Consider the following 21,995-nt stretch of genomic DNA (forward strand, 5'->3'; position numbering starts at 1 on the left):
CACGAGGCACACCACCATTAGAAAATGTTAAAAAATTTAACTCTGTGCCTATATTGACTATATATAAAGTAATTCTCTTGAATAGGAATCAAATAAACACAAAGAAAGTATTTTATAATTACTTTATTATGAAATATTAAGTAAACAAAATAGTGAAAAATTATAAAATTCTTGTCTTGTCTGCACCTACGGCACACCAGGCAACATCTCGCGGCACACACAGCGGTTGAAAAACGCTGCAATAAAGTATTATTATTTTTTTAATATATTTTATTGATTTTTTACAGTGAGGAAGAGAGAGGGATAGAGAGTTAGAAACATCAATGAGAGAGAATCATCGATCAGCTGCCTCCTGCACACTCCCTACCAGGGATATGCCCGCAACCAAGGTACATGCCCTTGACCAGAATCGAACCCGGTACCTCTCAGTCCGCAGGCCGAGGCTCTTCCACTGAGCCAAACCGGTTTTGGCAAGTAGTATTATTTTTTTTTAATTATTGATTTCAGAGAGGAAAAGAGAGGGAGTGAGAGAGCTAGAAACATTTTAAAATATATTTTATTGATTTTTTTTTTTTTACAGAGAGGAGGAGAGAGAGACAAAGAGCTAGAAACATCGATGACATCAATCAGCTGCCTCCTACACACCTCTTACTGGGGATGTGCCAGCAACCAAGGTACATACTCTTGACCGGAATCAAACCTGGGACCCTTCAGTCCTCAGGCCGACACTATCCACTGAGCCAAACCGGCTTCGGCAAGAGAGCTAGAAACACTAATGATGAGAGGGAATTATTGACGGGCTGCCTCCTGCACGCTCCCTGCTGGGAACCTAGCCCCCACCCAGGCAGGCATGTGCCCTGACCAGAATCTAACTGTGACCTCCTGGTTCCATGCTCAACCACTGAGCCACACAGGTCGGGCTAAAGCAGTGTCTGTTTGTTTTGTTTTAATGTGAGGGCTGCTGGGGAGCATAAAGGAGAACATAGGTGAAGGGGTTCTGCTCCAGATCCTTCAAAAGAAGAACAACAAAAAAACACACACATTGATTTTGGAAGGAGGGATCTCCTCAGCCAAGTCAGCCTCACCAGGAGGCTTGGTGACATATTCCCCCGCCAGGGGGCGGTGTCGTAGTCCCCCGACCTCTCCGTTCTGTCCCTCAGCGGCGGGCGGGGGGAGTGACCCACATAGACCCCGGAGGCCACGAGCCCACCGGGGCCGCCGCCAGCCGCGGGGTGGGGTGTGGTGTGTGGTGTGGGGGGTGAGGGTGGGGGGTGAGGGTGGGGGGTGTGGAGGGTGTGGGTTGGGTGTATGTGGGGAGTTCTCTCGCGGCAGAGGGACCAGGACCAGGACCAGGAGGGGGTGTTGCAGCGCCGCGTCCTGTGCCCCTGGCGCATCCCTCCTGCAGGCATCGCCCGGCAGCCCCCGGGTCCGCATCGGAGAAGGCGCCTGGCTCCCGGCTCTCAGCCCGGCTCCCGGGCGGCACTCAGCCCCGGGCCGCCGGGGGCAGGGGGAGCCGGGCCCGCAGGACCTTCGGGCGCGGGCGCCGGGCGGCAGCGGCCGCGGTAACGGGACCCGCGCGCTGGCTCCGCGCCCCGAACCAGGCCGGCGCCTCCGCCCCCACGACCTCCTTCCACCAAAGCAGCCGGTCATCGGAGCCGCACCTCCCCGCCCCCACAGAACTGATGTTTCCATTTTGAGTGACCAAACAAGGGTGGCCCAGACTAACATGGTTTGACTGTCCCCGGTGCTCCGGGGAGGGGCCGCTGGGGGATGAGCTGGGATGGGAGAGGGGACGGAGCGGCACTGCCCCGGGACCCGGCCCCGCGGACCGGACCCTCCACCAGCTTTCTCCCCCGGGCCGCAGCCCGAAACCCCGGGGACACGGCCACAGCTCCCTCCCCCGGGCCGCAGCCCGAAACCCCGGGGACACGGCCACAGCTCCCTCCCCCGGGCCGCAGCCCGAAGCCGACCCGGGCGGCGCGCTGGGGCAGCCCCGCCCGCAGGCTCCTGGTCCCCGGCCCGCTCCTCCTCCCTCTGCGCCAGGCACTGCGGAGCCAGCGGAATCCCCGGGCCCTGCAGCCAGGAGGCCTCCGGACTCCGGCCCTCCGGTCCCGGCGGCTCCCGGCCCCACCCCAGGGCGGGCTCCCGCCCCCGAGCAGACGCCGTCAGCCCCGCAGGTGCAGCCCCGAGGCAGCCCGAGGGTGAGTCTCAGCTCTGGAGGAGTTAAAGGAGGTGGAAGGGGTGGAACCAGGCCGGGGGGAGGGGGTGGGGTCAAGCGGGGGGTAGGTATCTAATTGTTACCGCTACTGCCTTCTCTAGCTGCCAAGAGACAGGCAGATGCTAGAGCCAGGGAGATAGGCAGGGGAGCTATGGACGCCCAGGTTCTCGCAGGCAGCTTGCCCCAAACCGCGCCGCGGGCCGCAGCACGGACTGGCCCAGGCTAAAGGAGACAGGGACCTGCGGCGACTTTCCTGGGGAAGGGAGGAAGGGAGGCTGTAGGTAAACTCCACTTCAGGGACCCTCTCCAGTTATGGGCAGGCCTTGACTCCTCTCCAGCTATGGGCAGGCCTTCGTGGTCGGTTTTGGAACTTGACTAGCACTTCCCCATCTGTAAAATGGGAGTGTAATGCTACCTCCAGGGTCCCTGTTAGGATGAATCCAAAAGCCGCTGCAAAGTGCCGAGCAGGAAGCCTGTGAGAGCAGCTGGGTTCACGTTGTTTTTGCAGAGAAGAATCTCCATTAGGGCCCCGCGGGATACACTTAGGCCAGGCTGCCCTCCTGCTGTCAGCGAAAGGGGCACCCATATATTACTGGCCATTGGGCCTGGGTTCAGCAACCTTGGTGTTTGAGTTCTGGCTAAGAGGATTCAGAGCCAAGGCTCAAACTAGAAAAGAACGTTTCTCTGGAAAGTCAGGGAGGTAGGAGAAGGGAGCTGCAGAAGACATGGGCCCGAGCAACAAGTTGTAGAGGTGAAAGAGGGGCCTTGGAGCTTAGGAGACAGAGAGTGCGGAAAAGGCGCCTGGGGAAGGATGCCTGGAGAGAGCCGTGCCGGGTCCTCTGGCGTGAGGGCACTTATCCAGAGATCTCAGGTGGATCCCAATAGAATATTCACCAGCTTTCCGAGTGTGTCCTTTCAGGGTCATGGTCTCTACTGATTGGCAGGGGTTCCTTAGTCAGTGCAGCTGGTCCTGCTGTCAGCCCTGGCCTTGCTGGTCTGGTTTTGCTGCCTTTCTGGACCTGGAACTGAAACCCCACTGAGGCCTAGATGTTATCCTTGGGGTTAATGCTTTAGGGAGTGGCCATGCAAGGGCCTCCCTGGGCGTCCCATGAAGTCACTCTCCCACCCCATGTTCCTCCTCCCAGGGGGTCTAGACCATATTAGCGACATGCCAGGAAAGGTTACCCTGGGGAGGTCCTTATTTTTCCAGTTTTGCCCATTGCTAGGCACCCAGGGTCCTGGGGACCTTCTGTACGTAGCCCACGGTCCTCGCTCTGCTCACGTCTGTGTAACTGCCTACCACACTCCTACAGGAGGAGAGAATGGCCTCCTTGCCCAGGAGTCTCACCGGGGCACCGACAAGAGCAAAAGCTCTGACATCAGGGATGTTCCAGGCAAACATGCAGGCCAGCGCCAACCGCGCTTTGGTGGGTGGCTGTCTGGGCCTTTGCATGGGATGCACACTCTGGCAAGGACGATGGCAGCTGTCCTTAAGGAGGGGATCTTTCACTGTCATCCTTCACCACAGACACCTCTGCCTCAGGGAACCACTGCCAAAACTATTCACAAAGCCCTGGCCCCGTGGCTCAGGTGGTTGAATGACATCCCATGCACACAGAGGTGGCCAGTTTGGTCAGGGCGCATGCCTGGATTCGGGCTGCATCCCCGATATCGGTGCGGGGGGCCACCCAGGAGGTCACCAATAGATATTTCTCTCTCTTTCTTCCCCCCCCCCCCGCCTGTCTCTCTCTCTCTCTCTCAAATCAATAAAAACATACTTTAAAAAAAAACTATTGACACTGCAAAACTCCCCCTACAGAGCAGAGTTCCCATTTTGCAGATGGGAACTGAGGTCACAGACGGTTAAGTGATGTAGGCCAGTTCATCGAGAAAACTTACTCTCTTCCCCTCTCCCCTGTGTGCTAACGCTCTGTTGCATTCTCTGTTAATCAAAGGGTAAGCATGGTCCGGGGACTGCCAGAAAAAGGAGGCAGCCACGGTCAGACCATCCAATGCTGCCAGGGTGGGGCTCCCCAGGGTATTTTTCGGCCCAGAGTCCAGGTTAGAATGAAATGCAACACCAATTAGGAACACGGGCTCAGAGCCACCCTCTGCCCCTGGGTGGACCCCAGGGTCTGGAAGGAGATCTTGGTCTTGAGGGACAGTCCTTGCACGTTTCCAGTGGGAGAAGAGCCCTTTGGCTGTTGCGTAAGGACCACCCTCCCCCCTTCTCCAATATTCCCGCCCCCTGCAGTCTTTAAAACCTGCTCCAGTCCCACCGGCTGTTGCGGCTCAGTGGTTGAGCAATGACCTATGAACCAGGAGGTCACCTTTTGATCCCCTCTGGGCACACTCTCAGATTGCAGACTCATCTCCAGTAGGGGGCGTGTAGGAGGCAGTCTATTGATTATTTTCATCATTGATGTTTCTCTCTCTCCTTCCCTGCTCTCTGGAATTAATAAAAATACTTTTTAGCTATAGCTAGTTTGGCTCAGTGGATAGAGTGTCTGTCTGCGGGTCCTAGGTTTGATTCTGATCAAGGGCACATGCGGGGTCTCAGGCTCCATCCCCAGGAGGAGCGAGCAGGAGGCATCCGATCAATGATTCGCTCTCAGCATTGATGTTTCTCTCTCTCTCCCTCTCCCTTACTCTTTGAAATCAATAAAAATAAATAAAAATAAAATTTTAAAAAATATATATTTTAAAATATAATTTATTGATTTTTTACAGAGAGGAAGAGAGGGATAGAGAGTTAGAAACATCGATGAGAGAGAAACATGGATCAGCTTCCTCTTGCACACCCTCTCTGGGGATGTGCCCGCAACCAAGGTACATGCCCTTGAAGGAATCGAACCTGGGACCCTTCAGTCCGCAGGCTGACGCTCTATCCACTGAGCCAAACCGGTTTCGGCTAAAAATATATTTTTTAAAAACCTGCTCTGCCTTAGCCGGTGTGGCTCAGTGGATAGAGCCTCGGCCTCAGTCCAAAGGGTCCCGGGTTTGATTGCAGGGCCCTGGTTGGGGCTCCCGCAGGAGGCAACCAGTCGATGTGTTTCTCTCTGTCTTCCCTTCTCTTTTCCACTCTTTCTAAAAGATCAATTGAAAGATATCCTCCGGTGAGAATAAACAAAAATAAAAGTAAATAAAACCCTGCTCCAAATGCGGGGTCCGGAGAAAGGGTGGAGCCTTGGACCTGCCGCCCTCCCCAGGGAGCAAGGACCCAGCATCTTTGTGACTAACCGCGCGATGGGTACCGTTCTGGACCCTCCTCATCCCAGCTGCGTCCCCGGAGCCACGGCGCTGCGCTCGGTGGGGCGGGGGGAGGTGGGGCGCCGGGAGCGGGGGCTCTGATCCGGCCCAGAGACCCGCGTCCGGGCCCCCGGAGGCCCCCCGGCGGCCCCCCGGCCTCCCGCCGCTCTGATGCCATCTCTCCCCCAGCTCCCCGCTCCCCGGCCCGCCGCAGCGGTTTCCTCCTCCCCGGACCGCACGGTCCCTCCCCGCCGAGCCTGCGCGGCCCGGCGCCATCCATTCATTCTCAGGCTCCAGCTCCACAGCCTCGGAGGCCGGCCCGCGCCTCCTCCCCTCCCCCGCAGGAGCAGGACTCGGACCCGGTGCCGGTGAGTAGTTGCCACGCCTCCGGGGTGGCCCCGCCCCGGGGCGCCCTGCGGGAAGCAGCCACCAGGACCACCTCTGCAGCCAGGCCCGGGCCGGGCAGCCCGGGAGCAGCGGGCTGGGCTCGTTCTGCAGAGCACCCGCACTTGTTCAATCCAAGCCCGCTATGCTGCCACCTCCTCTACTCTGTCCTTGACCCTGGCCCCGCAGAGGGCCTATCCAGGAGGACTCAGCCGAATCCGGACGGATCCCAGACCTGGGGGATGTCAGTCACTGAAACTTGTCTGAAGGCCCCAGCAGTCCGGTCCCTGCACCGCCCAGGGCAAAGCCTGGCACAGGGTCCTGCGGAAAGGGAGTTAAGGGAGGGCTTCTCTGGGTCCCGGCAGTGGAAGCAAAATAGATAATCAAAGAAACCACTTGTGTTTGCTTTTTACAGCCATTTCATCTTCACAACAGCCCTGAAGCCGGTGCTGTTGTTACCCTCATTGTATAGCAGGGGGAAAATGGGGTTCAAAAGAGATTAAATGCTCTTCTGCCATGAGCAAGTGACAGCAAGGATTTGAAGCCGGGTCTAGGCGATGCCAAAGCTGGTTTTAGCTCCACGTTATAAGCACAGCCAGCAAAGCGAGCGATGTGAGCAAAGACTCTGAAGTGAGAAACAATGCAGAATAGAGGAGGGGCCGATGCTGCTGCATTGTATGGAGGGATGGTGTTTTAGCGTCCGTGCCTTTGTTGAACATTCGAGTTGTTTGCACATTTTGGCCTTTTTGAATAACTAGAGACCTGATGCACGAAAATTCGCTCAAGAGTAGGCCTTCCTTCCCCCGGCTGCTGGCACCGGCTTCCCTCCTGCACCTGACCCGGGCTGGCTTCCCTCCGGCTTCATCGGGAAGGACATCCAGAATGATGTTCAGAAGACATCCGGTCTATTTAGCATATTATTCTTTTATTATTATAGATGCTACTATAAGCACTGTGTATAAGCTTAGTGTGGGCACAATGTTTTCATTTCCCTTGGTACACAGCTAGGAATGGCATTGCTGGTCACACGGTGGCTGTATTTAACGATTAGCGGAGCTCCCAGACTGTGGGGCAAGCGGCTGTACGTTTTTCACATCCCCCCAGTAATGTCAGAGGGCTCTGAATTCTCCAAATCTTGACCGACGTCTGTTGTGATCTGCTTTTTTATTCTAGCCATCCTCCTGGATGTGCAGTTGTTTTGATTTGCATGCGCATGTTTTTTTAAGATCAGAGAAATCTTTTCCAGAAGTCCTTCAGCAGGCTTTCCACCAAGTCCCGCTGGTGAGAACAGTATTAAATACACCTTCCTGCACCGATCAGTAACAAAGGCTGTGGATGACCAGTGAGGACTCGCCTCCCGGATTGGAGCTGAGGCTCTGAACTGCCTCCCCTGAAGCACACAGGCCTCCAGAGGGCGTGCTTACCCGAACCTCCTTGTTGCCCAAAATCAAGAAATTGTAATAGAGGATTATCAGGGATCGCAGGGCAATTGCACCCGGAGAGTGCCTGCCCTCTACATCCGGGGGTGTATTATTTCCCTTCACCCCAATAAATCTTGTCATTACACTTAAACTTCTCCCAATCATGTACCCTTTGAAATTCCTTTTTTTTTGTTAATATATTTTATTGATTTTTTACAGAGAGGGAGAGAGATAGAAAGCCAGAAACGTCGATGAGAGAGAAACATCTACCAGCTGCCTCCTGCACACCCCTCACCGGGGATGTGCCCGCAACCAACGTACATGCCCTTGACCAGAATCGAACCCAGGACCTTTCAGTCCGCAGACTACCACTGAGCCAAACCGGTTTCGGTTGAAATTCCTATCTTGTGTCACCGAAAAAAACACACAAACATTTTCACTGGCAACACCATTGCCTAGATACATTTATGCATGCAGCTCAAGCTTTTCTCTAGGAATAGAACATTTACTCTGATTAGAATAACATACCGAACTGACTGGGGACTCGCCTTCCGGTTTGGAGCTGAGGCTCTGAACTGCCTCCCCTGAAGCACACAGGCCTCCAGAGGGCGTGCTAACCCGAACAACAGCGAGTCCTCACTGGTCATCCATAGCCTTTGTTATTGATCGGCGTAGGAAGGTGTATTTAATACTATTCTCACCAGCGGGACTTGGTGGAAAGCCTGCTGAAGGACTTCTGAAAAAGATTTCTCTGATCCTCCTCCTAATCCAGTGGTTCTCAACCTTTCTAATGCCATGGCCCTTTAATACAGTTCCTCATGTTGTGGTGACTCCCAACCATAAAATTATTTTCTTTGCTACTTCATAACTGTAATTTTGCTTCTGTTAATGAATCGTAATGTAAATATCTGTGTCTTCCGATGGTCTTAGGCTCTACAGCAGGGGCTCTCAACCTGAGAGTCGCTAGCAGAGTCACCTATCATAATGTAAACACAGATGTTTACATTATGATTCATTAACAGGAGCAAAATTACAGTTATGAAGTAGCAATGAAAATAATTTTATGGTTGGGGGTCACCACAACATGAGGAACTATATTACCGATCCCTTTCCTGAACCTTCTAGGGTTCCAAGCCCTATTGAACCTGATTCTTTTTAAAAATATATATATTTTTTATTGATTTCAGAGAAGAAGGAAGAGGGAGAGAGAGAGAAAAACATCAATGATGAGAGAATCATTTATCAGCTGCCTCCTGCATGCTCCAAACTGGGGATGAAACTCACAATCCAGGCTTATTCCCTAACCGGGAATCGAACCATGACCTCCTGGTTCATACAAGTAGGTCAACGCTCAACCACTTAGCCACGCTGGCTTGGGCCAAGCTGATTCTTTTCTCAATTTTCCCAGGCTAGACTCTGCCCGCATGCTCCTACTGTGCATGCCCCAAAGATCTGCTGCGTCGTCTAGTTTGTGCTGCACACGGGCTTACCTCCACCTGCACCATCTTGGTTTCTTTTTTCTTTAATCCTCACCCAAGGATATTTTTCCATTGATTTTTACAGAGTATGGAAGAGAGAAGGAAAGACTGAGAGAAATATTGATGTGAGAGAAACACATCTATTGGCTGCCTCCTGCATGTGCCCAGACCAGGTCCCAGGCTGGGGAGGAGCCTGCAACCGAAGTACATGCCCTTGACCAGAATCAAACCCAGGACCTTTCAGTCCGAAGGCCAACGCTCTATTCACTGAGCTAGGCTAGGGCCTTTTTTTTTTTTTTTTTTCTTCACCATCTTGGTTTCTGCTGGTCATATGGCTAGCAAAGTCATTTCCCCTGCTGTTTTTTTGTTTTGTTTTATTTTTGTGTTTAAATATGTTTTTATTCATTTATTTATTAAAATATTTTTATTTATTTCAGAGAGGACAGAGAGGCAGAGAGAGAAATAGAAACGTCAATGATGAGAGAGAATCATTGACCGGCTTTCTCCATGCGTGCCCCACACCAGGATCGAGCCTGCAACCTGGGCATGTGCCCTGACTAGGAATTGAACTGGTGACATGGGAGGATGCTCAGTCAACGGAGCCACGCTGCCAGGCTCCCCTGTTGTTTTTATTCCTCCTTCGGTTAACAGGTTATCCTGGCTAATGACCAGTAGCAGAGTCTTCCTGCCCATTCAGGGGATTAAGTTCCCTCAGTGGAGAATGAGGCTGTCACCTGGGGACCCTGTGAATGCTGTGGCTTCCTAGTGAATCAGGCCCAATGTCTAACTCAGCTCCCTAATGCATCAAGCTTAATGGTCCATTCCATTTGCTCTCTTCCTAACTAGCTACCCATGCTAACGAGTAGTTATACTAACCAAATCCTGTTTATCTTCATCACCAGTGGAAGTGCCATTTTTTAAAACAAATTTTATTGATTTTTTACAGAGAGGAAGGGAGAGGAATAGAGAGTTAGATCAGCTGCCTCCTGCACACCCCCCACTGGGATGTTCCCAGAACCAAGGTACATGCCCTTGACCGGAATCGAACCTGGGACCCCTCAGTGCGCAGGCCGACCATCCATCCACTGAGCCAAACAGGTTTCGGCCGAAGTGCTATTTTGAAGCTCTCCTAAAGTGTCTGAAGCAGCCAGGATTTTATTATCTGTGCCTCTATTAACAGCAGTAATGGCAACCTCAGACTGATCACTTATACATGCAAGCTCCGTGCACTAAGTGCCATCCACGAGTCAGCTCTTTAATTCTCCCTCAATCCCATGAGGTTTTTATTGTTATCTGACTTTCCTGATGAGGAACTTGAGGTTTAGTAAACATGGATTAGCTGCCTCCTGCATGCCCTCTGCTGGGGACCAGGATTAGAACCAGCAACCTCTTGGAGCACAGGATGACGCCCAACCAACTGAGCCACGCCGGCCAGGGCTAAACCTATAAATAATTTTTATATTTTATTTGAGCCAAACTGACAATGGGCAGAAAGTAAGATGCTCAAGTTAAATGGCAGCTTGCAGTTTCTTCTATGCATTTGGAATTAAGGAGGGAATTAAAGGAAGATTAAGTGAAGGTGGGAGAAAGCAAAGTGGGGATCAGATCACAGGACAGTTAACAGATGAGGCTCTCTTGAGGGTGGTTACACCTTGGAGGGGTACTGCTTCTGACATGTCAAAGGCTTTAAACTGGATAAACAAGAGCAATGGACAGGAGCAATTAGTAAGTTACAAAGTGTGTTGTAACTTATTAACGCACCCCTTTTTCATCCATGGTATCTAGATGTCCTGTTGACATCTGCCAGATTCCTGTTCTGTTGCTTTACCTTGTTCATTAGGATGTGTCACACCTGAGAACAATCGTTGTTTAAGGTCAAAGCCAAGAAGTCAGGAAATGGTCACCATATGTATTTTTGAAGAAGTGACACACTTGTCAAACTTGTTTCTCTGTTCACCAGAGATGGCCTATGGTGCTGATGGATAGGTCCACTAAGCAACAGGCTCCGATTCCCCTTACTCTTTGAACCTAGGAAGTGAGCATCCCTAGCGAGAGGTGTTACCTAAGGAAGTTCTTGGTCTGTTTGGGCTGGGTGGCTTATACACAAGGGACATTTACTTCTCACTGTTCTGGTGGGGGGAAGATCCAAGCAGCAGCGTGGTGAAGGACCTCGTCCTGGTTCACAGCTGTGGCTTCTGGCTGTGCCCTCACGTGGTAGACTGCGTGAGGGAGCTCTGGGGAGGCTCATTTAGTAAAACACTATCCCATTCATGATGGCTCCACCCTCATGACCTAGTCACCTCCCCTCTAGGGCCCCACTTCCTGATGCCATTACATCAGGCTTTAGGATTTCAACATAGGAATGGGAGGGAGAGACAGCGACAGTTAGACCCTAGCAGTGAGTTCTCATCACTTTCTAGACCAAGCATGTCAAATTCAAAGGCTAACACGGGCCAAATAAACAAGGTTTAAGTTTATGTGGGCTGCAAGAAAACAAAAGCTTCAATTTTCATAGAAACGTAGGTTTATTTTGATAAGACATGCTGAAATAAATGAGTAATTGTTAACATAAAATAATAGGACATTTTAATAAAAATTAATATTTTTTCTTGCACATTAACTTACCAAACACTGAATAACTACACAAATTAATAAGTGTAACACATATAAATCTATTTTTTGTTGTTGTTGTTCTCCAGAAGTGAAATATTTCTGTTGCGCACACCAAACAAGTCAGTCTAAGACTAATGACGTGGCAATCAGCTGCTAAAAAAATTCCCTACTCATATTAGTGGGGAGAAATGGTGTGCCCGTGCATAAGGCCCATAAGGGAAATGAATGCAACATGATTATAGTGATCAGTCCTTAGTGAACACTGTAGCTCGTTAGTAATAACTAGAAGCCTGATGCACGAAGATTCATGCTAGAATGGGCCTTCCTTTCCCTTGCTGCTGGCACCACCTTTTCACTTCTGCCCAGCCCCGTCTTCCCAGAGGTCTGAGAGACCAGGGGTTGGGGGGGAACACCTGTGTTGTCATCATGCAAGAACTCAAGCGTCCTGCCCCCTCCCCTGTCGCTCAGCCCCTGTGTATGCAAATTAATCACCATCTTTGTCAGGTTAATTTGCATATCACTCCTGATTGGCTGGTGTGTGTAGCGGAGGTACGGTCAATTTACCTTTTTGTCTATTATTATGTAAGATTGTGTATGATAGGATTTTGTAAAAAATTAAGTTACAAAATTTTTATTAAAATGTTTCTTACATACTGTTATATTGGCTGGGCTGCAAAAATAATCGTTGTGCACTGCGTGTGGCCTGTGGGCCACGAGTTTGACATGCATGTTCTAAAGGTTCCAGGGTGTGTGAAAGGTGGAGAGAGTGACTGAAGACAATGGAGTGGAATGTGGTGCATTTTTTGGCAGGATCCATGGAGAATTCCCAAGTTTATAAAATTGCAAGAGACAGACTGCCATACTTGCCTACGGGTGGGAGCTGTGAACAGGATTGGGGCTGTGAGACCCAGATTTGGAGGGCACCCTAATTCCACTCGAAAATGTTATATTTAGACGCTTAGAAAGTATGATGAGCAAGTAACAGGTTACTCAACAGAAGTCTCGGTTCCCCTACCTGTAAAATGAGATACCGAGACCCCCTGTTCCAAACTGTGGAAAAGATTCAGTGAGATATGAGTGTAACCTTTCTGGCACTTAACAGGCACTTAGTAGATAGCAGCTGTTAGTCTTATCCTTTTAATTTTACAAGGATCCCTTTAGAGTAGGGGTGTCGAACTCAATCAGAGAAGGGGCCAAAATCTAAAATCCAGCCTAAATCGCAGGCCGAATGGTTTACTGAACAGTCATAAACTGTCATTGTGATGGAAACACAGCGGAGTGCAGTGATGACAGCGCGGTGCGGGCCACATTGCAAGGCCTGGTGGGACGGATTTGGCCCGCGGGCCTTGTGTTTGACACATGTGCTTTAGAGCTTGTTCGGATGATTGAACGTATTATAACTTACAGGATAATAACGAACAAATGTTACCCTCAGCAGATGCAGCTCTGTGGGTCCAGAGTGATGTCTGTAGCAGCGGAGAAGTATTTCTAGGTTCTTGGCCCGATGTCTTGGCAGCACCTTGACCTGAAGATGGCACCCAGGGTGCTGTGGGGCAGCCTCAGCCTGCTCCGCCTGCTGTGGTGTCTCCTTCCGCAGACAGGCTATGTGCACCCAGATGAGTTCTTCCAGTCGCCTGAGGTCATGGCAGGTAAAGCCCCCCGGGTGTGGCTATGATAAGTCACAGCACAGTCCAGATTGGAGCCGGTTGGATGTCCCGTGGGGAGGGAGACACATGGCTGTGCAGATGAGCAGAAAACCAGTGAGCCTCTCTGGTATGCAAATTGACCACCATCTTTATTGGCTAATTTGCATATCACTCCTGATTGGCTGCTGGGTGTAGCAGAGGTATAGTCAATTTGCATGTTTGTCTATTATTAGGTAAGATTATGTGTAATAGGATTTTGTAAAAATTAAGTTACAAGTTCTTACTCCAGAGAGAGTTGGAGGAAGAACTTGCGAGGGGGGACCTCACATCTCCTTCCTGAGTGATAACACTGATCTTCTGGATGATAGTCATGAAATGCCAGCCTCTTTGGTGTTTTCCTGTTTGGACCAACAGAAGAAGTTACTGAGAAGAAAAGCTGTTTTGTATTTCTCAGCGAAGGATTTGAGTTGGGCTTCCTCAGGGCTTGGGAAAACGTACACGGGGTTATAACCTGAGCCAATGAAAGCTTCCTGTGGTTTTATATGAGGCCGAGGGGACCCAGGCCTGGATGCTCCATTGTTAGAACTTACCTGCCTGGTGGTGTGGAGCACAGCATGGGGATGGTTGTCAGGGACCACAAGGTTCTCAGGTGCTGTGGGCACATGGCTTCCTCCTCAGTGCAATATGGCCTCTGGAGCTCCCGCCCTCAAGTCTAAAACCAAGTCTTTCCTGCCATTGCAGAAGAGATGGGCATGCCTTCTCTCTTCAAGGGCATTTTTGAAAGTCTCAGACCATTTCCATCTCATCAGTGAGAATATATCACATAGCAACAGCTAGCCTGCAAAGAAGCTGAAACATACCGCCTTCAAACCTGACCAAATGCCCCACTTAGGAGACTAAGGAAGAAGGAGGGAATGGATACTGGGAAGACTATTTAGCTATTTCTGCCACACGGCTCAACACTGGATTCCAACTTGAAAGGTCTAGTCTTCCTTTCCACGCTTTTTTTTTTTTTAAAAACCGGAGCCGATGAGAAGCAGCCATATTGATCTGATCCTAGCTTTTCTGTTTCCCGTTCACCTTTTGACATAGAGAGAGAAAGGTTAAAAGGCTGGAGGAATAAGTAGGAGAAACAAAGAGCCCTGAACAAACCAGCAGCGTTATCGAGCAGGAGGAGAAGGTGTGGGCTTGAGTTGAGGAGCAGAAATCAAGAGTTTGTTTCCTTCAGCCCACCCCTCAGAGCCCCGGGGCGCGGGGTGCAGGATCATGGACCAGACTCAGGCAGCGAGTATTCTTTGAATGACACAAGTCCTGCTTGAATATGTTCTTCTTATGAAAAATTAAAATACCATAGACAAGTCTAACAATTGCTCATTCCCTTTCCCTTCTTCACACTGCCTATCCTGGAACACAACCATAATTACAGAGATGCTTTTTTTTTTTTTCCTCACGTTGGAGACTTTAAACTCCGAGGAGAGGAATGGACCTCCCCCTGATGCTCCCCATACACCCTGTCCAGGGCACATTGTCCCCTCACACCCCAGGAATGGTTCCTTCCCAGGTGGGGCCTCCGACGGGCTGGCCTTCCCTATCGCCATTTCTGGTGCTGCATGACAAATCACCACGAACCCAGAGCTTAAAACCGTCAGGTCACTGTTCTATACATTGGGAGTCCAGCCTGGACTCTCCGCTCAGGGCATCACAAGGTTGAAATCGAAGTATGGCCGCGCCGAGCTCTAGTCTGGAAGCTCTGGGGGGAAATCAGCTTCCCAAGCTCATTCTTTATGTCTTTTTCAGTTTATGGAACTAAAGTTCCCACTTCCTTGCTGAAAGTCAGCCAGGGGCTGATCTCGGCTCCTAGATCGTACTTGCCAACGGCCCCCTCCATCTGAGACCGCAATGGTGCATCATCCAATCGTCCTAGTGGTTTGAATCTCTGACGTCCTTTTCTGCTTGTAAAGGGCTCGTGTGATTATGTCAGGCCCATCGGCATTACCTCCCTGTCTTAGGTTCTGCTGGTTCAACATAAACTAATCCCAAAAGGAAAATTCGCCGGGACAGGTTTGGCTCAATGGATAGAGCGTCAGCTTGGGGACTGAATGGTCCTGGGTTCGATTCCGGTCAAGGGCATGTACCTTGGTTGCGGGCATATCCCCAGTAGGGGGTGTGCAAGAGGCAGCTGATCAATGACTCTCTCTCATTGATGTTTCTGGCTCTCTATCTCTCTCCCTTCCTCTCTGTACAAAAATCAATAATATATATATATATATATATATATATATATATATATATATATATATATATTTTTTTTTTTTTTTTTTTTTTTTAAAGAGGAAATCCATCATCTCCACGTCCCAGGGTGTACTCGGGGAGTGTCCACGAGGGGGATGGGAAATTAGGCGGCCATCCTGAAACATTGTCTACCCTCGTCTCTGAGCTTGGGACTGACACACCCCTCTGTCCCTCTGCAGAGGACATCCTGGGCATAGAGGGCGCCCGGCCCTGGGAGTTCCAGCCCAGCAGCTCCTGCCGCACGGTGGTCTTCCCGCTGCTGACCTCTGGCTTTGTCTTCTGGCTGCTCAAGCTCTGGAAAGAGCTGTGCCCGGGGCCCGGCCTGGTAAGCGGCTATGTGCTGCTGGTGGGGCCCCGGCTGCTCCTCACGGCCCTCTCCTTCGCCCTGGACGTGGCCGTCTACCGCCTGGCGCCGCTGTGGCAGGCGGAGCGCTGGAACGCCCTGGTCCTGCTGTCCGGCTCCTACGTCACCCTGGTCTTCTACACCAGGACCTTCTCCAATGCCATCGAGGGACTGCTCTTCGCGTGGCTGCTGGTGCTGGTGTCGCCCCGTGTGGCTCGGGGCCCCGCACCCAGGAAGCCTGCTCCGGGCTCGTGGTGGCACAGCTGGCTTCTTGGGAGCATCCTGGCGGCTGGCTTCTTCAACCGGCCCACCTTCCCGGCCTTTGCTGTGGTCCCCGTGTTCCTCTGGGGCGTCGGCGGAGCCACAGACTCCGCCTTCAAGTCGCTGACCAAGGCGGCCCTGGGGCTCCTGCCAGGAGCGACCCTCACGGCAGCGGTGTTTGTGGCCGCGGACAGCTGGTACTTCTCCCGTCCGTTTGCCGGTAGACCCAACACCCTCGTCCTGACACCTGCCAACTTCTTGCAGTACAACCTGGACCCCCGAAACCTGGAGAGGCACGGCACGCACCTGCGGCTCACGCACCTGGCGGTCAACGGCTTCCTGCTCTTCGGGGTGCTGCATGGCCAGGCCCTGCGGGCTGGGTGGCAGCAGCTGCGCGTCTTTTGCCAATTGCACTCCCCGAGGGTGTGGGATGCCCGGATCCTGCTGCCCAGCCGCAGCTCTCACCTCCTGCTCCTCTACTTCACGCCCCTGGCCCTGCTGTCTGCTTTCAGCCACCAGGAGGCTCGGTTCCTGATCCCCCTGATCGTCCCCCTGGTCCTTCTCTGTAGCCCACAGACCCAGCCTGTGCCCCGGAAGGGCGCCCTGGTCCTCTTCAATGCCCTGGGCGCCCTCTTCTTCGGCTGCCTGCACCAGGGCGGCCTGGTGCCCAGCCTGGAGCACCTGGAGCGGGTGGTGCACGCACCTGTGCGCCCAGGCGTGCCCACCCACTACACCCTCCTCTTCGCCCACACCTACATGCCCCCGCAGCACCTCCTGCACCTCCCAGCCCCGGGGGCGTTTGTGGAGCTGATAGAAATGGGCGGGACCGAGGACCCGGTCCTGTGCCAGACCCTGAGCAACCTAACCAGACTACCAGCCTGCCAGGCGGCCGGCGGGCCGCGGCTCTGCCGCCTTTTCGTGGTGACCCCCGGCACCACCCGGCCCGCCACGGAGAACTGCAGCTTTCCCCTCAAGAGCGAGACTCGTGTGTTCCCCCACTTGACCCTGGAGGACCCACCGGCCATGTCCTCCCTGCTGAGCGGGGCTTGGAGGGACCATCTCAGCCTTCACATCCTGGAGCTGGGGGAGAAGCCCCAGACGTGACAGAGGACCCGGGGCTGTGGGTGAAGGCCCCGCCACCTCCTCTCCGGGAAGCTGGGCCGGGACAGAGGCCCCTGCCCTCCCAGCACTCCCACCACCGCCTCTCCCGCTCACAGCCCTTGCTTCATCTTCTGGGTAATCCGGCACCCTTATTCCCTCAAAGACCAAAGATCTGTCCAGTCACAATCCCGAAGCCAAGGTCCTGATGCCCCGAAGAATCTGGTATAACCAACCGGTCCCTAATGTTGGTCCCTGCCCTATTCCTTCCAGAAACTGTGATGTTTTAAGTATATCACTGCACCTGGTTGTGAAGAGACAATGATCTGCTAATGACATTCTTGACTGAACTCCAAACCTCCCAGGATGCCTTGCCTCTTGTTGTCATGACAACCCGTTGGCTTCCCAGACACCTGGAAGGAGGCAGTGTGGGATGAGGAGGGGGTAGGGAGTGCAGACTCAGGGGACCGGAGTTCTAGTCCTTGGTCTGTCGTTCGCTGTGTGATCTTAAGAATGCTCCCTCCCCTCCCCCAGCCTGTGTCTGGCCTGTACAATGGGTGAGAGCCTCTCGGAGGTGTCTGCCAGCTAACACTGTGTCCCTCCTGGGGCTGCAGCACGTCCCCAAAGCTCTTTAAGCATGGAAGTGAGTGAGGTGGTATATTTAATTGCACTTTGGTGTCTGCTGTCTTAATGTTTGTTGTTTTTTACATTAAAAAATATTTTTATTGATTTCAGAGAGGAAGGGAGAGATAGAAACATCAATGATGAGAGAGAATTATTGATGGGATGCCTCCTGCATACCCCATTCTGGGGATCGAGCCCCAAACCCAGCTTGGCCCTGACTGGGAATCGAACCGTGACCTCCTGGTTCATAGGTCAACACCCAATCACTGAGCAACACTAGCTGGGCTATTGTTGTGTTTTCAACTAAAAAAGTAGTTCTGGAATATTTCTCTTCACTCCCTTCTACTCCTGTCCCTGAACGGTAGTGGGACATTTCAGCATCTCATCCTTTAAGGATCACTCTCCCTTTAAGAACCATTTCCCCTCCTCAGCCTGCCCCAGGGAGAGTGGAGAATTCACAAAGCTCGGTCAGCATCTAGCAGCACTTGAGGATAAGCAGATGCCTTTCTTTTAAATGTGGCCTGGTCCCTCTGCTCAAAGCCCTCGTCACAGCATGCAGAGCACACCCCATGCCAAACCCACACCTGCTGCTTTGATGGAAGCCATCGCACCCCTGAGCATGTTGCTCCCAACACAGGTATTCTCTACCCAGTCCACTGGGAACGTGAGGCGCTGTGGCTCTACCCCTGTCCTCATCTGCCTCCTCACACCTCTGACCGCCACAGAGACCAGTCAGCACAGAGGAGACCAAACCTGAGTCCTTTTCTAGTTCTGCCTTCTGCTGGCGAAAGCTTTGGAGCATCTTAAAGTTACAACCACCACATGTACACTGTTCTGACTGCTACTAGGATCTTAGTGCCACATCTTCCTCATGTCTCCAACCCCAAGGAAGAGAAAATTCAGTGGTACGCTGCTAAATGTGTGGCAATGTTCTCTTGGAGGCAAAAATAAAAATTAAAAAAAAGAATTAAGTGCCCAATTTGTAGCATTTGCCAATTTCTGTGGTGTCAATATTCCCACGTGGCTGATTGCAAACTAAAATGATGTTTCTGGGCCCCAAGTTGGGAGATGCCAAGGATCTACCCTCATCAAACAGTGTGAGCTGGCTCTAGCACACGGGCAGGTATTTCCCTCCTTTACACTCTAGAGACCCATTCATGACAACTCGTTGTTTTTCTGGTTTATGTTTCTATGAACCCGTGATTTGTCTTCCTACTCCTTAGTACTTAGCATCATCTCTGGCAAATGATAAGCACTTATTTTGCAGCCAGAGATGGCATTTCTGTCCACGGATATAAAGCCAAGGGCCTCTTTGGAGACATCCAAGACTCTAGGCTCCCAAACTCCTCTGGCTGCTGCCTCTTCGCTTCCCCATTTGGATCGACAACCATGAATTCCGCGGAGAAACTGTTGGCTTAGCAGCCCATGTGGATTGTGTTGGTCTGAGCTCTAATAAATGTGTCTGTAAAGTGTGTGTGTGTGTGTGTGTGTGTGTGTGTGTGTGTGTGTAAAGGTGAGCTGGAATTGCCCTGCAGGATGAGGGGATGAATCGATTCCCTTTTAGGCAAAGCTTAGAAGAATCTGAAAGGCAGGCTGGGAGTCTGTTGTCAATGGGAAGAATTTGGTCTGTTTCTTTTCTTTTTAAAATGGTTTTATTGATTTTAGAGAGGGAGAGGGGTAGATATCAACACTCATCAGCTGCCTCTTGCACACCCCCTACTGGGGATCCAGCCCGAAACTGGGGCATGTGCCTTGACTGGGAAGCTCTTGGTTCATGGGTTAATGCTCAACCACTGAGCAACAGCAGTCAGTCCTGGTCTGTTTATTTTTTATTATTTTTTAAAATATATTTTATTGATTTTTGTAAAGAGAGGAAGAGAGAGGGATAGAAAGATCAATGAGAATCATCAATCAGCTGCCTCTTGCACACCCCCTACTGGGGATGTGCCCACAACCAAGGTACATGCCCTTGACCAGAATTGAAACCGGGACTTTTCAGTCCACAGGCTGACATTCTATCCACTGAACCAAACTGGTTTAGGCCCTGGTCTGTTTCTTTAGTAACAGGATAACTGGTGAGAAGGTAAGCCACTGACTACAAACACTGGAGGCTTTTACAATGAAGTGGGGAGGCATCTAGTAGGAGCAGAAAGGGCCTAGTTTTCTGTCTGCTCCCAGAAATGAGGGTGTGTGACTTAATTCTTATCCACTCCTCCCACAAAAATTAAGCAAGTGCCCCTTCTCTTGATCTCCTTCCTTTCTTACTAAATGGCCAGTTTGTCTTGAAATTTCATTGCTTCCTGCACTTCTTCCCTTTTTGTCTCTTCTAGAAAAAAACACACAGAGTATGCTTATTTATGCCGAGGGTATGGATTTGGGCTGGGGACTGCTAATACTGTGGTACTCCGATATCCACAGACAATGGGTGGCACTGAGGCCAATGAGGCAGACAGGACAGTGAACTGAACAAGCTCTTTAGGCTCATCACTGCCAGGCTCCAGGGAAAATCCAACGAGTTGCCTCTAGTTTGGGAGAAAGATTTCTCCTCTGATGGGAGAGGAAGGTAGGATGCCAAACCAGGACTTTGGTCATGAGGAGATGGGACTTCTGGCCTCAAAGAGGAGTAAGTAGCACCTCTGATGGGAAGACTGGAGGTTGGGATGCCAAATCAGAAGTCTGACCATAAGGAAAATGGAGAAGCTACTTTAGCTCCTCCATCCCCCGGTAGGTCTCCCGCCCTATCCAGCTTCCTGTGACTACCAGAAAATGGCCAGAGTATAAATTCTGTTTGGTTACCAGCCAGTCTCAAAGCTCCTTCTGTAGTTTTCTGATGGAATAACAGTGTAGCCTAATCAGAGGCGATCAGAAATTCAGTCAGAAGCCTCAAGTGACCTGACCCTCTAAAATGGGAAACAGGAATCCAGGTAGCTTGCTCCTTAGCAGGCAGTAGCCCTAATACCCAGTGGTGACGGTAAGGAGTAGGAAGGCAGGCATTGGAGATGAGGCCTGGTAAATGCTATAGAAAGCTGATTATGCCGAAACCCATTTGGCTCATTGGGTAGAGCATCGGCCTGCAGACTGAAAGGTCCCAGGTTCGATTCGGGTCAAGGGCATGTACCTTGGTTGCGGGCACATCCCCAGTAGGGGGTGTGCAAGAGGCAGCTGATCGATGATTCTCTCTCATCGATGACTCTAACTCTCTTCCTCTCTGTAAAAAAATCAATAGAATATATTTAAAAAGAAGGGGAAAAAAAGAGAAAGCTGATTATGGACTTTAAGGCCTGGAATTAAGCACCTGTATTCACATCCAGCTCTGTAAGGCCATGGGCAACTTAAGAAAGTAGCCCACCCTTGTCCATAAATGGTAAGGATTACGTAATATAACCCATCCAGAGGGCAATTAGCAAGCGCCAACACAGAGGAAGCACTCAGTCTGTGTGAACTAGTACTCCCATGGGCCTACAGTCCCGAGGAACCCTAATCCATCTTGGCGGAGAAGTACCACACTCATAGCCATTTCTCAGCTCACACATTTAATCAGAGGATTCGGGGCATCTACTGGGCTGTCTTTCCATCCATGATCTCCACTGGAGGTAGTGCCCTACTACGTCAGTGCAGAGGCAGCAGCATCTATCAGGGTTTCAGTCTCACACGCAGAGGGCAGGCTCTCCTTCGGGCTGTGGCGTGGTCCATGGCTCTCTGTAGGTGGTGGGTCAAGGCCTAGCTTATCTTCATTGTTGTTATGCTTCGGGGCTTTCTTCACACACTGCGCCCTGACCCATCACAGGGCTCACCGGGCATGTCCGTCTGGCCTGGGCTCTCTGGTGCGCGGCTCTCTGCAGGCTGACAGGAGTCAGGAGGGGAAGCCATGCGCAGGGCCGGGGATGACTCCTAAGCGCCGAGGCCCGTGTCCAGCCAGAAGGGAGAGGGGCGATCTCGGTCCGGATTAAGGGTTCGCTCCCGGGCCCCGCTGGCTACCTGGTGGCGGCGGCCCCGGGCGCTCCCGGAGGCCGCGGCGGAGCTCCTGGGTGAAGGTGTCTCTGAAGCGGGCAGCGCGGCGGCCCAGGGAACCCGCGGGCCCGGCCGCGAGGCCTCGCAGACGCCGGGCCGCGTCCTGGCCGCGCAGCTGAGCCTGCAGCAGCGCGAAGGCGGTGAGCTGCGCCGCACGCCGGATGGGCCGCGACTCGGACAGGCGCTCCACCAGCTGCGGGTTGTGCAGCAGGACGGCCAGCAGCCGCCTCAGCACCATCGTTGGAGCGGCCCGGAACCCGAGCGCCGCGCTCTGGCTTCCGCCCGGAGGCGCCGGACGTCGGACCACGTCTGAGCCCCGCGCCGCCGGGTGACGTCACTGCCGCGCTGGGATTGGTC

The 21,995-nt window shown here is 52.0% G+C and overlaps 2 protein-coding genes across 4 annotated transcripts; one reads left to right on the forward strand and one right to left on the reverse strand.

Annotated features, from left to right (window-relative positions):
• Nucleotides 1-1,290: 1,290 nt before the first annotated feature.
• On the forward strand, nt 1,291-17,070 carry PIGZ (phosphatidylinositol glycan anchor biosynthesis class Z). 3 transcript variants are annotated; one of them, XM_045583864.1, is made up of 3 exons: nt 1,291-2,201; nt 12,799-13,012; nt 15,481-17,070. In XM_045583864.1, exons 2-3 carry the CDS (start codon nt 12,868-12,870, stop codon nt 17,007-17,009), a joined length of 1,674 nt encoding a protein of 557 aa, XP_045439820.1. In that variant the 5' UTR covers nt 1,291-2,201; nt 12,799-12,867; the 3' UTR covers nt 17,010-17,070. The 3 variants fall into 3 exon arrangements, with proteins under 3 accessions (XP_045439820.1, XP_036304456.1, XP_045439822.1); XM_036448563.2 differs by having other exon boundaries at nt 12,802-13,012; XM_045583866.1 differs by having other exon boundaries at nt 12,808-13,012.
• A 4,077-nt stretch (nt 17,071-21,147) lies between these two features.
• On the reverse strand, nt 21,148-21,991 carry NCBP2AS2 (NCBP2 antisense 2 (head to head)). The gene has a single exon (XM_036448565.2). It carries the CDS (start codon nt 21,874-21,876, stop codon nt 21,574-21,576), a length of 303 nt encoding a protein of 100 aa, XP_036304458.1. The 5' UTR covers nt 21,877-21,991; the 3' UTR covers nt 21,148-21,573.
• Nucleotides 21,992-21,995: the final 4 nt, after the last annotated feature.

Source organism: Pipistrellus kuhlii, unplaced genomic scaffold, assembly GCF_014108245.1.
Source record: "Pipistrellus kuhlii isolate mPipKuh1 unplaced genomic scaffold, mPipKuh1.p scaffold_m20_p_2, whole genome shotgun sequence".
Taxonomy (NCBI): domain Eukaryota; kingdom Metazoa; phylum Chordata; class Mammalia; order Chiroptera; family Vespertilionidae; genus Pipistrellus; species Pipistrellus kuhlii.

Excerpts from the sequence above, each read along its gene's own strand:
- PIGZ (XM_045583864.1), top strand. The coding sequence starts at position 12,868 with ATGTCTTGGCAGCACCTTGACCTGAAGATGGCACCCAGGGTGCTGTGG. Across the intron at positions 13,013-15,480 it reads GTCGCCTGAGGTCATGGCAG|AGGACATCCTGGGCATAGAG; the intron begins GTAAAGCCCCCC and ends GTCCCTCTGCAG.
- NCBP2AS2 (XM_036448565.2), bottom strand. The coding sequence starts at position 21,876 with ATGGTGCTGAGGCGGCTGCTGGCCGTCCTGCTGCACAACCCGCAGCTG.